Source organism: Eptatretus burgeri, chromosome 13 (genome assembly GCF_056783735.1).
Source record: "Eptatretus burgeri isolate ZD-2024b chromosome 13, Ebu_testis_v1, whole genome shotgun sequence".
In the NCBI taxonomy this organism is placed as follows: domain Eukaryota; kingdom Metazoa; phylum Chordata; class Myxini; order Myxiniformes; family Myxinidae; genus Eptatretus; species Eptatretus burgeri.
This window is the reverse complement of record NC_140973.1, coordinates 30,610,662-30,625,835: the sequence shown is the minus strand read 5'-3', so window position 1 is coordinate 30,625,835 and position 15,174 is coordinate 30,610,662. Positions and strand designations below refer to the sequence as shown.

At 44.3% G+C, this 15,174-nt stretch overlaps 1 protein-coding gene across 5 annotated transcripts in view; it reads left to right on the top strand.

The window, feature by feature from the left end:
- SPDYC (speedy/RINGO cell cycle regulator family member C) overlaps positions 1-3,994 on the top strand; it is a 36,072-nt gene extending 32,078 nt beyond the window's left edge. For all 5 annotated transcript variants that reach the window (XR_015050670.1, XM_085851898.1, XM_085851899.1 and 2 more), the window contains one exon: positions 2,505-3,994. Coding sequence is in view for 4 of the 5 variants with exons in the window: in XM_085851898.1 (XP_085708024.1) it covers positions 2,505-2,581 (77 nt within the window). In the remaining variant the exon portion in view is untranslated. The remainder of the gene's footprint in view (positions 1-2,504) is intronic.
- Positions 3,995-15,174: the final 11,180 nt, after the last annotated feature.

Below are 15,174 nucleotides of genomic sequence, written 5' to 3'. Positions count from 1 at the left end.
ACAAGTTCCTTCCAAAACTTCTTTCCTGATCCACCAGTCAGCATGCTACCAAATTTGGGTTACAACATTAGGCCAGGGAAGGGATGTTAAATTGCGGAGGTCATGCTGATCACGTGACCGGAAGTGTGTCAAAATGGCCAACTTCGTCAATTTTGGGGAAAATGACATAAATTCCTTCAAAAATCTTCTTCTCCAGACCCATCAGTCAGAATGATACCAAATCTGGGTTCCAACATTAGGCCAGGGCAGAGATGTTAAATTGCGGAGGTCATGCCGATCACTTGACTGAAGGCATGTCAAAATGGCCGACATAGTCAATTTTTGGGAAAATCACGTAAATTCCTCAACAGAATCTTCTTTTCCAGACCCATCAGTCAGAATGCTACCAAATTTGAGTTACAACATTAGGATAGGGTCCTGATGTTAAATTGTGGAGGCCATGCCGATCACATGGCGGGAAGTGTGTCAAAATTGTGGTTGTGCAAATTCCTTCCAAAATCTTCTTCTCGAGACCCACCAGTCAGAATGCTACCAAATTTGGGTTGCAACATTAGGCTAGGGTAGGGATGTTAATTATATTGTGCAAGTCATGCTGATCACGTGACCGGAAGTGTGTCAAAATGGCGGTCCCACAAATTCCTTTCAAAATCTTCTTCACCAGACCCACAAGTCAGAATGCTACCAAATTTGAGTTACATCATTAGGCCAGGGCCCCAGATAAGCTACAGGTACAGTGGTCATATTGTTTTTTTTTAACAGATCTGCACAGTAAACTTCAATTGTTACAACAACCTTTTCTCAAGATATTCATTTTAATATCAATTAGTTATTTACCGCAGTCGTATTTGAAAAGAGCCGTTCGTTGGCCCTTGACAACAAAGCTGTGTTGGCTGCTGGAAATATGGGGATCATGTATCTCCCGGTCATGTGGAAAGGAAAGCTGGCCTGTGGTCTATACCAGTGTGTGGGTTATATGTGCCTGAAATTTTTCGGGAGCACTCCCCCCCCCCCACCCATACCAGGGGGTAATCAAAATCCAAGGTGCATCAAAATGTATAGCAAGTTATAAATATGAATAAAAGAAAGTTATCTATTTTCTTACTGATTTATGTTTGATCAGCTTTATAAGTGAGATTTCACAGAAACATCTGTACGATGAAAAAACTACTTAAGCCGCTGTCACACCTTGACGTTTTAGCCAGCGTATGCCAACCTATGAAACATTTGGCGAATACGCTGGCACACGTGGAATACGTTATGGGTAAGTTTTGTATACGTTAAGAGCACGCTGAAGCACTCTGGCATACGTCGTAGTACACCAAGCTCGTCGACAAATTTTGTGCATGCACAAAATTTGTCGACGTGCTCGGCGTATGACTCACACCTTCCACATATGCTGGCCATAAGTTGTAGGCATGTTATGCAATCGTTGGCACACGTCGACACACGTTACTTGTAAGTTACTCATAAGTCGAAATACGTTGAGGTAATGTTATGTCTAGCGTACCCAAAACTTATTTCTAACCAATGAGTAACATGCTTTGAACTTATGTGTAACGTATCTCCAATGCATATTGACGTATGTAGACGTATTTGACGTCTTCCGGACGACCACCGAACTTACTGAACATGTTTCTAACTTACAGTTACCGTATAATGGCGTATTGGCAGCGTTTAGGGGAATTGGTATATAAAAATGGGGTTCACAGGAGGAACCCGTCAGTGTTCCAGACTCCATGGTGAGCAGATGTCCATGCCATCCAAGAGATGGAGGATTCGGCAAGGCTGAGACGAGAATACCTACTAGCTGTCCTCCAACATCAACATGACCTCATCGATTTGACACTGTACCAGTTACATGCCAATAGAGCCAGGAGAAGAAGAGGTGAACGGAGGAGAAGGAACTGGGTGAGACCATGGATCGGGAGGCGACGGCAGTTTGGCATGTATGACCAGCTCATGGTGGAACTCCGTAACGAGAAGTTCTTCGAAGTTTTCTTTGGCATGACGGTGATGTTGACACTTCGATGTCTAGTGCGGTTATGATTTGAATTGTTGGGCGGCAGCCTTTTAATAGACTATGCCACGTGATGGTCGGCGATACGCTGCCGTGCACTATGCATAAGTTAGACTATCGTTGGGCATAAGTTGTGAACGCCGACAACACGCCGACAACATTCGTTGGTATAAATTATCTATAAGTTATCGAAACGTTCTGTGTACGTTACTAATACGTTATGCATACGTCCAACTCATTATGAATACACTATTATACGCCCAAAACTGAAAAAAAAAATGTTCAGCGTACGCCAGCGTTTTAGATAAATTTTGATACGTTGCCATACGCTGGCTAAATCTTCAAGGTGTGACAGGGGCTTTAGACGTATTTTGACCCATTTTGAGTTTCTCGTTCGTATAACTTTTTCAATGCCCCTTCTGATTTCTAGCAATGTTTTGAAGGAACAAGTTTTTGTTTTACATTTTCTCTCATATCCATTCCTCAGGATTCAACCACCATGCCTCTTTGGCTTGTGAAGGATTTGAAAATGCACTGACATGGTTTACTGGAAACGAGATGTGATATTGTGGCCCTGTGTCATCATCCATTACCCGCATTTAAAGAAAGTATTTAAAGCAACTTGCAGAAGGTTCTTAAACAACTTGGGCATAATTTAGATCTTTGTTTTTACTGTTATCGTGTCATACCAACCAACAGTGTGGCAATTCGAAGACATTAACAAAGCACATGCTATTGACCCAAACCATGGTTATAATTTATCTAATGCCATCACATGGTTACAAATTGCCACTTGCTAGTTTTATTCGCAGCATGTATAATTTATTTCTACTATGTTAGAGAAGAAAATTTGAGGGTGTGTTGAAAAGTAATGCCTCTTATTCTTTTTATCCAAACAGGTAAATATATTCCAATGAAGCAAAGACAGATACTAACATCAATCTTTATTCTACCATTGTACATATTTATTTCTCACCATGATCACCACTGTGGTCCACACATTTCAAGTAGTTTTGTGATGCCGTCACAATAGAACTGTACATCCTGCTGACTTAACCAACGCTTCACAATGGCCTTGACATCATCGTCAAGGCCATTGACATCATAAGGAAAATGTTCTCCACGAAGGTGTTCTTTAAGTTTGGGGAAGAGTTGAAAATCTGTCAGAGCCAAGTCTTGACTGGTGATCCTTGGTAGCTGTACTCCATTGAACATCTCTTACATTGAGGATCGTAATGGTGCACCCAACACTCATCTCCAGTCATGTCCAGTCATCTCATATCCAGTCATGTCCAGTCATCTCATCTCCAGTCATGTCCAGTCATCTCATCTCCAGTCATTCGTCCAAACTCTCATCTCCAGCACTTCATACTTCACCTTGCTCTCGTCATTCTGCCCTTTGTCATCTTGACTAATATAGCATTGAGACATGTTGTGTCAGAATCACAAAACTTCGCACCCAGTGGCAGGAAGAACTAACGTGTAGATTGCACTTTGTTTCATTTCACTATATTTACCTGTATTGGAGAAATAGAATAGGAGGCATTGCTTTTCAACACACCCTCGTATGTTTTTCATTCTATATGATGTGGCAGTTCTATGGGGAGCACAGAAGATTTTTCAAGTTGACATTAAAACAGTAACATTAATATGATTGCTGCATGTGTGGTATTCTGTTAATTGTTATGGGAATCACCAAAGGGACTTTTTCTTATTGCCAAGGAAAAGATCATCACACTGAGATACTCAAACCTTATATTTTATCCACATGTTAAAGTTTTCTTCCTTGCATTTACAATTGTATCGCAAAACTTGGTTTGAAATTATTTCAATATTGTCTTTCCTTGAACATCAAGGATATGTCTTGTGAAATGGTTTTCTCAATTGTTAGATGTTTCTGAAATACAAGACAGGGTAGTTGATCTTAAATTATTGATTCTTTCTTTTTTCTTATGCTCAATAAAGTGTGTAACTGAATACTCTTGTGTAAAGTACTGTGAAAGTTTTGTCTGCAAAAGTCTTTGCAGAATACAGTCAACAAGGAAGAATTGCACCACGATAAAATGTGAAAATGGGATTTTGTTCTTAGTCCTCCTCATAATATTTTTACAACAACATAAACTTTAATTGAACAAACCCTTTCATATTCTACTTTGTTCTGTCAACGATTTGCTTACTTGCTGATCAAACATCACAAGTAGAAGGAAACTTACACATAGGAAGGTGACATTTACTTATTATTCCTGTGTTGTATCCTTGATTTGATTTTCTTTTTTTTGTATACATAGTCAAGGCTTGTGGAAGAGTGGTACATTGGTTCAGAGCCTGCACAAACGTTATAACTTTTTTTTAATGTCTGTTTTTTTTGTTGTTGTTTTTACCAGATTTGCTTTGATTCCCTGTAGAGCACATCGCGGAAACCTCCAAAAATATAGACACAGATCTCGCAGACCCTATGGATAGGCAGTCCCTCTGGGGGACAGGGCACGAGGTCTAGCAGTGAAGGCATTAAATCATATAGCTCAATGAAGCTGGTTAATTTTATTACGTTCCTAAATTTTTTGTTCACTCAATATAATTTCCCAAACAGTAGAAAACGATAAGTTTAATGCTTTGGAAATTTCACATTTTCTTGTGTATCTATGGAGAAGGAGAGAACATAGCCTTGCTTGCTTAAAGTAAGTAGGTATATCGGCTTAGTTATTTCTTTAAATTATCAGATTTCACGAGATTTCGACACTTATTTAGGTCGGACGATATCCGATCCTCAAAACCAAAATAATATTTTGATGATGTGCTTTAATTAGTTTGTGAGAATACATTGTGGAAAATCGTTTCATATAATGCATGAAATCGCTCCAGGCTCCTAATTTTTAAACTATTGTACTTACAAAGCGATGTATACAGCGATTCATAGCTATGATGAACTGGCATTCGATAATATGAGTGAGAAAAGTGAATAAGAAACTTTATCGTTAAATAGTTGTGGCCTGTTCCAAGTCAAGGAATGGCTGAGCAGGCCAAAAAACATGGAGGCTTCAGACCCCAGTGAGATTACCCAGGAAACGCCTTAAGACCCCAGAGAACGAGGTGGCTGAGGATCTCCTGATGAAGGATATAATTAAATAAGGTCGTTAATTATCTTCAAAAGGGGTGTTTTAATTAACCTAAACATCAAATTTTGAGTCATGCAATTCCTTGGAGTTTTCTTAGTGTGCTTGCAAAGTTTCAGACTGTGAGGTTTTATGGTTTTGGAGTTATGGAGAAGACACACTGACACACACACACACACACACACACACACACACACACACACACACACACACACACACACAATGACATTAATTAGTATCGATAAAACATCCTGATGATGTCCTTGTACAAACCCCAATGTTCTCTCTTTTCCTCCTCCTCTTCCCTTCCTCCAGTGAAATTAAATAGATAAACTGAAGGATTCTATTCATATGATGTTGATAGAGCGCAGGCATGATGGGCCAAATGCCCTCCTCCTGTGTCAAAGTTCCTTGAATGTCTTTCTTTCTTCTACCTTGCTTTGGTTCCTGCACATGTCTGAAGTATTTTCGGTACCACACCTAACACATATGCAATAAAGCTGAATGATGACCACAGGTGGCTGACGACAGATTTCCCTTTCTCGGTCTCATTATACTGGACTCTGTCAGTGGTATTACATCTCCAGTAAACCACATTCAGGTGAGGTGTTATGGTAGAGGCAGAAAGAGACCAGGGTGAAGGTACACATTGTAATTACGAATAAGCAGAAGGCAGTGTAACTAAGGATAAGCAGAAGACATTAATTAAGTGCAAAATAATAGAACTGGAGTCTGACACATCAGTAGAGGAGTAAACCAACTAGTTAAGAAAAAACTTAGGAAGTCAAAAGAGAATATGAAAAGAATAAAGCCAAAAATATTAAACATAACAGAAAGGCATTAACCCTTCCCAAACCCACCTCTCTCTACTTTAAGTTTATAAAGAAAAGGTTAAGAAGAGTGTGGGCCCCTTAAGGAATAGCATTGGAAAATTGGTGGCTGATAAGGGTGAGATTGCAGGGTTATGAAATTTATTTTTGCTTCCACACTTACGTAGGAAGCCTGGTTGTGGCTTAACGGTTAAGGAGGCTTACGATCTTAAGGTCCTCATTTCAAGTCCTGGTCAGTCCAGAAATAACATCAGGTGGGTTGACTCAGCCTGTCATCCCTCCAAGTTCAGCAGAATGAGTGCCAGCTCTTGGAAAAATGAGCCATTGGAGTATACTACATCAGAGTAGAGACCCATCCAGGATTGTGCCCCCTAGTCAATTAAACTACCTCAGCAGCCCTATGCACATGACATTGCGAAAGGAATGGTTGGTTATTATACACTAGAAACACCCACTCCCTTCAGGAGTAGCTCAGGGGGTTAGTGGTTGAGCTGGAGCAAATGCATTTTGTGCTGTGGCTAATAATACCACCTGTCTGCAGCAGAGGTCAGTAAACCTCGTAAGGGGAAATTTCAATGGCTGAGAGTATCTATCTTAGGGGTGAGCAAGGGCTTTTAGAGGAGATTTAAGTAAGAGTGGAGGAAGTGAAGAAACAGTTAGAAAAGTTAAGCAATGATATGATAGAGCCCCAGGCTCAGATAATATACATCCTAGAGTATTGCACGGATGTGGCAGAGCAGATAAACTTGGTATGAGCAGATATCTTGAACAGCTCGTTGGAGTCAGGAGATGTACCAGTAGTTTGGAGCAAAGAAAATGTAAAACCGTTATTTAAGAAAGGTTCCTGAGAATAATTGGGGAACTATAGACGGGTTAGCTTGACTCTAGGTGTTGGGAAGATGTTGGAGACATTAATTAAGGAACGGAGAGGAAAACATTTGAGTAATTTGAAATGAATTAAAGGCAGTCAGCATGGATTTACCAAAGAGAGATCATGTTCCACAAATTCATTTCAGTTCTATGAAGCAGGTTTTTGTTTGAGTGAATGAGGGAGGGCAGTGGACATAGTACAGTATAATATCTAGACTTTCAGAAGGCATTTGATAAGGTACCACCTCGATAAGGCTGTTAGTTAAGGTGAGGGCTTGTGGACTGGCTGGTTGGGAAGCGAACTGGATTGGAAACTGGCTTCATGATAGAAAGCAAAGAGTGGCTGTATTTCCATATGTTAAACTGCATCTGCCAATCCTTTGCCCAATCCTTTGAAGTATTTAGACTTTCCTGAATCTGTGAGGATGTAAGTAGCGGGGTACCTCACCGAGCAGTCCTGGGGCCATTATTATCCATAACTTACATCAACGATTTTGATAGTGGGGTTGAGTCACCTTTCTAAATTTGCAGATGACACAAAGCTTTGACATAAGGTAGATAGCAGAGAGGCTTGTGGGGATGGGGTAAGTGATTAGATTCAGGAAAGTCTAAATACTTTAAAGGATTGGGCAAAAAATTGGCAGATGCAGTTTAAAGTTTAACATAAGGAAATATTGTTGTGGGCCGGGGGTCGATGGCGAGGAATGACCGCCAGGTGGAGTAGTAGAGCCATCTCCCACTGAACACCAGGAATTTACGTCGTGACTCTCGGACAACTCTGAAAGTCACGGGTCCTTAAGGACCGTGATTCCCAATTCTCTAACGGGGTTGGGTTAATAGCCGAATTTCAATATACCTAAGTACCCACATCGTCAAATTACCGGGGAAGTCACACCCTCAATGGACTCTGTTGAACCGGGTCCTTCGAGCGACCTCGGTCCGGTGTAACCGAGCGGAATTACCAAAGTCCGTCGGACCCAATGACAACTTACGGCACCGACGGCCTCACTATTTCTCAAGCACGAACCGTGCTGGGTCAATGGAAGAAAACACGGGCAACAAACTGGAACATTTAGCAATTGGGGGGTTTATTTATAATGGGGGCAATAATCGGGAAGGGAGGCACAGAGCAGAGTTACAACCGAATAAGCAATGCAAAACAATGTACAATAAAAAGAAACACTTAAAGCGATTCTACTTAAAGACAGGGTCCACTCAGACACACACACACACACACACACACACACACACACACACACACACACACACACACACACACACACACACACACACACACACCCCAAAAGAAATGGACCTCAATGGTCTTTATTCGGCTCAAGGGGAAAGGCGAGCTGAGGGTCAAGGTCTGGTTGGTACCTCTCCGCCTCGTGCAGTCTTCACCGACCCGAGCTGGTGGAGCTCGGATTCCGTGGAAGGAAACGGGATCCTCAGCTCGCACGCTTCCACACAACCCGCTTCTGTGGGACTCGAACCTACGCCGCCAGAATCCAAGGAGCGACTTGGCCAGCCGCGAACGCCGATCGGCGACCCGAGCACCACAAACACGAACACCAACCAGGACTTGCGCCAACTCCGACCAGCACGATCATTGACCAGGAGCCACGAACTCAACCATCCGGAACCAACCAACTTCTCTCTCTCACGAACAGCTCGTGACCCTTCTTATCCCTCCCCCTCGCGGGGGTGGAGCGTCTGCTCTGAGGTAACTCGTCTGTGGATTGATCGGGGCATCGCGCGATCCGCTGGCCATCCCTCATTGGACAGGTCCACGGTAGGCGGGGCAACTCCCACTTTTCTCGGGCGGAGTCGGAGCTGAGGTGATTGTAGCTTCGCCTACCTCGTCACCTAAGGTCACTTGCATAATGGCGACGGTGGAGCGAGGCGACGGTCCGCTGTTGTTGTAGTTGATGTATAAATTCTAACTATAAAATAACTCGCAGCACACACACTAAATTCCCATTAGACAGAAGGAGGGATTCCAACTATAAACACATACTTATCGAAATAACTGAACTGCGGGGACTGCTGTCTGTTTGTGTGCAAATGGCTACCAAATCCATAACAATATGAGGTGCTGAGGATGGGTGAGAATAATGAAAATTGAGATTACATGATACAAGGGGCAGTCTTGGAACTTGCACACAGGAGAACGATATGGGGGTACAGGAGTACATCCAGAATTTTTTGAAAGAAGGGGGGGGGGCAGAAATAAAGAGAATGGGTACATACTCTCCCAGATGCTGTGAACATGAAGCCATAACGCTTGTAGTCTGGGGCCCGTTTAAGGACTTTGGAAGCTTTTGGGTTTTAGATGTTCTTGGGTGCACTCTGAGCACCAACTGACCACATTCACTACATGTTGGGAGGGGGGAAATCATTGGTTTCTATTGTGAAATTAATTTTACTAGAAGCACCCGCTCCCTACGGGAGCCGTCAAGGGGGTCATGCTATTATATTTATGCATATTTTACTCCAAGGGGTCCCAGGATTACACACCCAAAAAATGGTTGCGATCGGTTCAGCCATTTTTGTGGTACCTGGGAACAGACAGACAGACAGACGATGAATTATAGTAAGATTTGCCTTTTTTGTTAATTTTAACGTGATTGGGTTGGAACTTGTAGCTTTGTCAACTGAAAGGGACACCAGTTACTCAACAATCCTCTTCAATAATTATTACTTTGAATGATGTTTTTGATGTCTAGAGTACTTGCCTGTAAGCGGTAAGGCACAAAATCAAGTGGGGTTTGCAAATTTGGGTCTCACCCAATCAGTGAACTTTACATCCCTGATTTTTCTCAATGGCACATCCTCCCTTCTGGACTTGGTAATGGCAAATTTTCCTACAAATGTGATCCATGGGTCTCCTGCTCCTCTTCTGCCCCAATAGGTTCATCTGATCATGTGCTTGTGAGAGTCAACATCTCTCTGGCTATTGTCAGAAAGTGCCATATAGTCTGGCAGTTTACTCAAGCTTACTGACATTGACTGCAAGCTGCCCTCTCATGTCAAGAATGGTCTTCATTTCCACCTCTCCTGACATTAATACTACCTGAGAATCTTTCCATACAATAATGCTTTCCATTATCTACATATTTGTACCGTATCGTCTGCAGTTATCATACCTATCCTCTCACCCCTTGTACACAGAATCCTGTGGGGAGGTAGTTGTCTTCAAACACCAAGCCTTCTCTTCCTGGAAGGCAAATCTGACCAAAGACAACTTCAAATCATTCCACAAAACCCAGAACAAGTGTTTGTACACTCTCAGGAAAGCCAGAAAACATCGGACCAGCCTCAAGGCTGAACTCTCAAACTTGTCTCCCTCCGAGAAAACCTGGTGGCACCTTGTGAAGTCGGTCTCTGGAGTATACTCACCCTCCATCCCTCCCTTCACTTCAAATGGCACCACAGCCGACTCAGCTTGTGAGAAGGCCGAATGCCTCAATTCTGTGTTTCCTTTCTAATCTTGCATCCACAACCCCTCGCTCTCTGTATCCACCCTTCCGAGCCGCACTCAACTACTCCTGGACTGTGTCCTTTGCACCTGAGAAGGTGGAGATGTTTCTGTACTGGATGGTATCAGTGCTCACGTGTCCTAAAAACCTACTCTGCTGCTCTTGCACCATCCTCTCTCTGCCCTTTTCACCTTATCAAATCAGCCAAGACCACTGCATTATATCGAAAAAGATGAAAAAACTGATCCCATTAACTACACACCTATCAGCTAACTTCCAATCAATCATCAGCAAGAACATGGAATCCATCATTGTAGTTGATATGAAATCCTTCCTTTTCTCAAATAACCTCATCTCAGATCATCAATTTGGATTCAGATAAGGTCACTCCACCTTGGACATGCTGCTTCTACTCATCCAACAATGGATGGAGGCACTCAATGTCAGACATGAGATCAGGGCCTCTCTCTGGACATAACTTGTGCTTACGACACAGGCTTCCTGCCTTGCTCTCCAAACTCTTTGCCTATGGCATCCAAGGCCAACTCCACACTTTGATTACTGACTTCCTCTACTCGAGTAGCCAATGTGTGGCACTCAATGGAATCCTTTTGTCAAGGCTGGAGTGCCCCATGGCAGTGTTCTGGGCCGAGTCCTATTCCTGATCTTCATAAATGATCTCCCTGACTCTGGAAAATCCTCTTCATCTATTTGCTGATGACTTCACCCTCTGCTGTGACATCCATCATCCTTCAGACAGGCAGGTTGCAGCCTTTTCCCTCTCTTCAGATCTTGAAAAAAGAATCACAACATGGTCAAATACTTGGAAGAAGTCTTTTAACCCTGAGAAATCTCACTCTCTCTCTTGAAAAGGAGTGTATCTAAACCCTCTCATCTACTTTCTTAACAACCCCTTAAATAAGTTCAGTCATTCAAACTCCTGGGTCTCACTATCAGCCATGATCTTTCTTGGACAAACCACATTTCCAAGTTAGCCTCCAAAGCCAGCTGCCTACTGCATGGGCATCCTTCATCATGCAAGGTCTTTCCTTGGCCATTCTTCCACGACAAAGCTGAGTGTCTCGCTAGGCCTGTTGCTTTTGCATGCAGACAGGTTAGTGGCCTCTGTATTTTACCACTTCCTTTTTGGTCTTGCATCGTCTGCCCTCTCTAAGGCACTTGCAGGGTGCAGGGTGCACATGTTCTGTTCGTACCCTTTTCTGAAATACAAGGTCTAATGCTCATAATGGAATACACACACACACACACACACACACACACACACACACACACACACACACACACACACACACACACACACACACACACACACACACACACACTGATGGAACAAACACTTAACACAGCAAGCTTGGGGAAGTGTCGTCACTTCACGGGATACTCCAACCAGCAACATCATGACAATGGCGGCGCATTTCTCACCACACTCAGTGGGGCATTTCCTCAGGAGGAATTTTCTCCTCCCCATGGATGCCAACCGATGGGGTTGTCCGTCATCAGTCCTTTTAAATGCTGAATGTCAAGCAAGGAAGTAGCACGTCCCATTTTTAAAGTCTTTGGTGTGACTCGACCGGGGTTTAAACCGTCGATCTCCCAGACTCGAAGTAGATGCTTTAACCATGACTCCACCGAGTTTTCTTGTTCAAGTCCCCAAAATCCAGGCTCACTGCTCACCTCCACTCATTTGTTGTTCTTTTCTCTCACCGGGCGAAAAAACTTCTCCAGTCTATTCAGTCCCATTCTTCCCACTAGAGCTTCAAGAGAGGCATTCTTCCTTGCAGGACATTCCCCCATCCAGACTGATGATCTCCTCGCCCAAAATTACCCCCTTCCCAAGCACATCATTTTCCCACTTTTTTGTGATTTCCCCCACACCCCACCTATTTTTGTTTATTAGTTGTTGGTTGATCTGTTCCTTTATTTTCTGTTTCATCCCACCCATTCCCCTTCCTCTTCTTGTGTTTCATTCAGCTTGTGTGCTTGTTCGCCCCCATGTATCATTCTCAATATCCCGCTCCCCTTGATATCTCTCTGTCTCTCTGTCTCTCTGTCTCTCTGTCTCTGTATCTGTCTCTGTCTCTCTGTCTCTGTATCTGTCTCTGTCTCTCTGTCTCTGTCTCTCTGTCTCTCTCTGTCTCTGTCTTTGTCTCTGTCTCTCTGTCTCTGTCTCTCTGTCTCTCTGTCTCTGTATCTGTCTCTGTCTCTGTCTCTCTGTCTCTGTATCTGTCTCTGTCTCTCTGTCTCTGTCTCTGTCTCTCTGTTTCTGTCTTTGTCTCTGTCTCTCTGTCTCTGTCTCTCTGTCTCTCTGTCTCTGTATCTGTCTCTGTCTCTCTGTCTCTGTATCTCTGTCTCTGTCTCTGTATCTCTGTCTCTGTCTCTCTGTCTCTGTATCTCTGTCTCTGTATCTCTGTCTCTGTCTCTCTATCTCTGTCTTTGTCTCTGTCTCTCTGTCTCTCTGTGTCTCTGACTCTCTTTCTCTCTGTCTCTCTGTGTCTCTGACTCTCTGTCACGCTGTCTGTCTGTCTGTCTCTCTCTCTCTCTCTCTCTCTCTCTCTCTCTCTCTCTCTCTCTCTCTCTCACCCTCTCTCACTCTCTCTCTCTCTCTCTCTCTCTCTCTCTCTCCCTCTCCCCCCCTCCCTCTCTCTCTTTCTCTCTCTGTCTTTCTGTGTCTCTGTCTTTGTGTGTCTCTGTGTTTCTGTCTTTCTGGCTTTCTGTATTTCTGTCTCTCTCTGCCTCTGTCTCTGTCTCTGTCTCTGTCTCTCTCTCTCTCTCTCTCTCTCTCTCTCTCTCTCTCTCTCTCTCTCTCTCTCTCTCTCTCTCTCTCTCTCTCTCTCTCTCTCTCTCTCTCTCTCACTCTCTCTCTCTCTCTCTCTCTGCCTGTGTCTCTCTCTGTCTCTGTCTCTCTGTGTCTCTGTCTCTGTCTCTCTCTCTATCTCTGTCTCTCTCTGTCTATGTCTATGTCGATGTCTCTCTCTCCCTCTCTCCCACTCTCTCCCTCTGTTCCTTTCTCCCTCTCTCCCTCTCTTCCTCTCTTCCTCTCGCCCTCTCTTCCTCTCTCCCTCTCTTCCTCTCTCATTCTCTCCCTCTCTCCCACTCTCTCCCTCTCTTCCTCTCTCTCTCTCTCTCTCTCTCTCTCTCTCTCTCTCTCTCTCTCTCTCTCTCTCTCTCTCTCTCTCTCTCTCTCTCTCTCTCTCTCTCCCCCTCTCTCCCTCCCTCTCTCTTTCCCTCCCTCCCTCCCTCTCTTCCTCCCTCTCTCTCTTGTCCTCCCTCCTTCTCTCCCTCCCTCCCTTCCTCTTTTCCTCCCTCTCTCCCTCCCTCCCTCCCTTCCTCTTTCCCTCTCTCCCTTCCTCTTTCCCTCTCTCTCTCTCCCTCCCTCCCTTCCTCTTTCCCTCTCTCCCTCCTTCTCTTCCTCTCTACCTCCCCGTCTCTCTCTCTCTCTCTCTCTCTCTCTCTCTCTCTCTCTCTCTCTCTCTCTCTCTCTCTCTCTCTCTCTCTCTCTCTCTCTCTCTCTCTCTCTCTCTCTCTCTCTCTCTCTTTTCTGTTCTGCGCTGGTGGTGTTTTCTCCTTGCCATTTTGTTCCCCTCCATTCTGTCTTTATCTCTTGCACGAGCCTCGATCATATTTTAGTGAACATATTCGCATATTTTTTGCTTTTGGGGGATTTGGTCGTGATCCCCCAGGACCCCCTCCCCTCTCCCCCTACTAAATCCATCTATAGTGTGGTAATCGGTACAGAGTGAGGGGAGGTAAGCAGACAGCACAGTGCCAGGTAGCTATATATCGGTAAAGCAAGCAGGGTTTTAGATTGTATATCCAACCAGGGATAAATTATGATATGGAGTGTATGAAAAGAGGAACTCCAAAGGTGAACTCTAGAGGAATGTCGTGAGGTCCATCATCTTGAATATTGTGCTCAGTTGTGGTCACCACATGGCCACTTCTGAGCAAGGGGATGTTGTCGCCGTTAGCTACAGACAGAGAGGGTCCAGCGTCGAGCTCCGAAATTGATTCTGGGATTAGGTGAACAGCAATGAGGAGCGGCTGAAGGAGACAGGGCTTCATGCAGTGGAGAGGAGGCGGTTATTCCGAGGGGATGTGATGGAGATGTTTAACATAATGAACAGCGTGGCGTGGACGAGATAAGTCCAGTAGAGTCGGAACTGAGGACGACCGATGGACCAGCAGCCATATATATACATATATATATATATATATATATATATATATATATATATATATATATATATATATATATATATCTTGAGGTCTTCCAGTGGGAGTGAATGAAGTGGCGAATACACTGGAATGTTCTCCCTGTGAAGGTAGTGGACAGTGGAGGGGTGGATTGTGGATACATCGGATCATCGGTTTAAATTGGAATGAGATAGATCGGTATCCATGGATACATTGGGGATAGAAGGGTGTGGGGATATTGGCAGGACTTGTGAGTAGGTCTCGTTGAAGTAGATGGGTGATGGATTCTGGAGTTGGTGCAATGGAGGGAGGCATGAGGCATGGAGGGAGGAATGAGGCATGGAGGGAGGCATGAGGCATGGAGGGAGGAATGAGGCATGGAGGGAGGCATGAGGCATGGAGGGAGGAATGAGGCATGCAGGGAGGAATGAGGCATGGAGGGAGGCATGAGGCATGGAGGGAGGAATGAGGCATGCAGGGAGGAATGAGGCATGGAGGGAGGCATGAGGCATGGAGGGAGGAATGAGGCATGCAAGGAGGCATGCAGAGAGGCATGAGGCATGGAGGGAGGCATGAGGCATGAGGCCTGGAGGGAGGCATGAGGCATGGAGGGAGGCATGAGGCATGAGGCATGCAGGGAGGCATGAGGC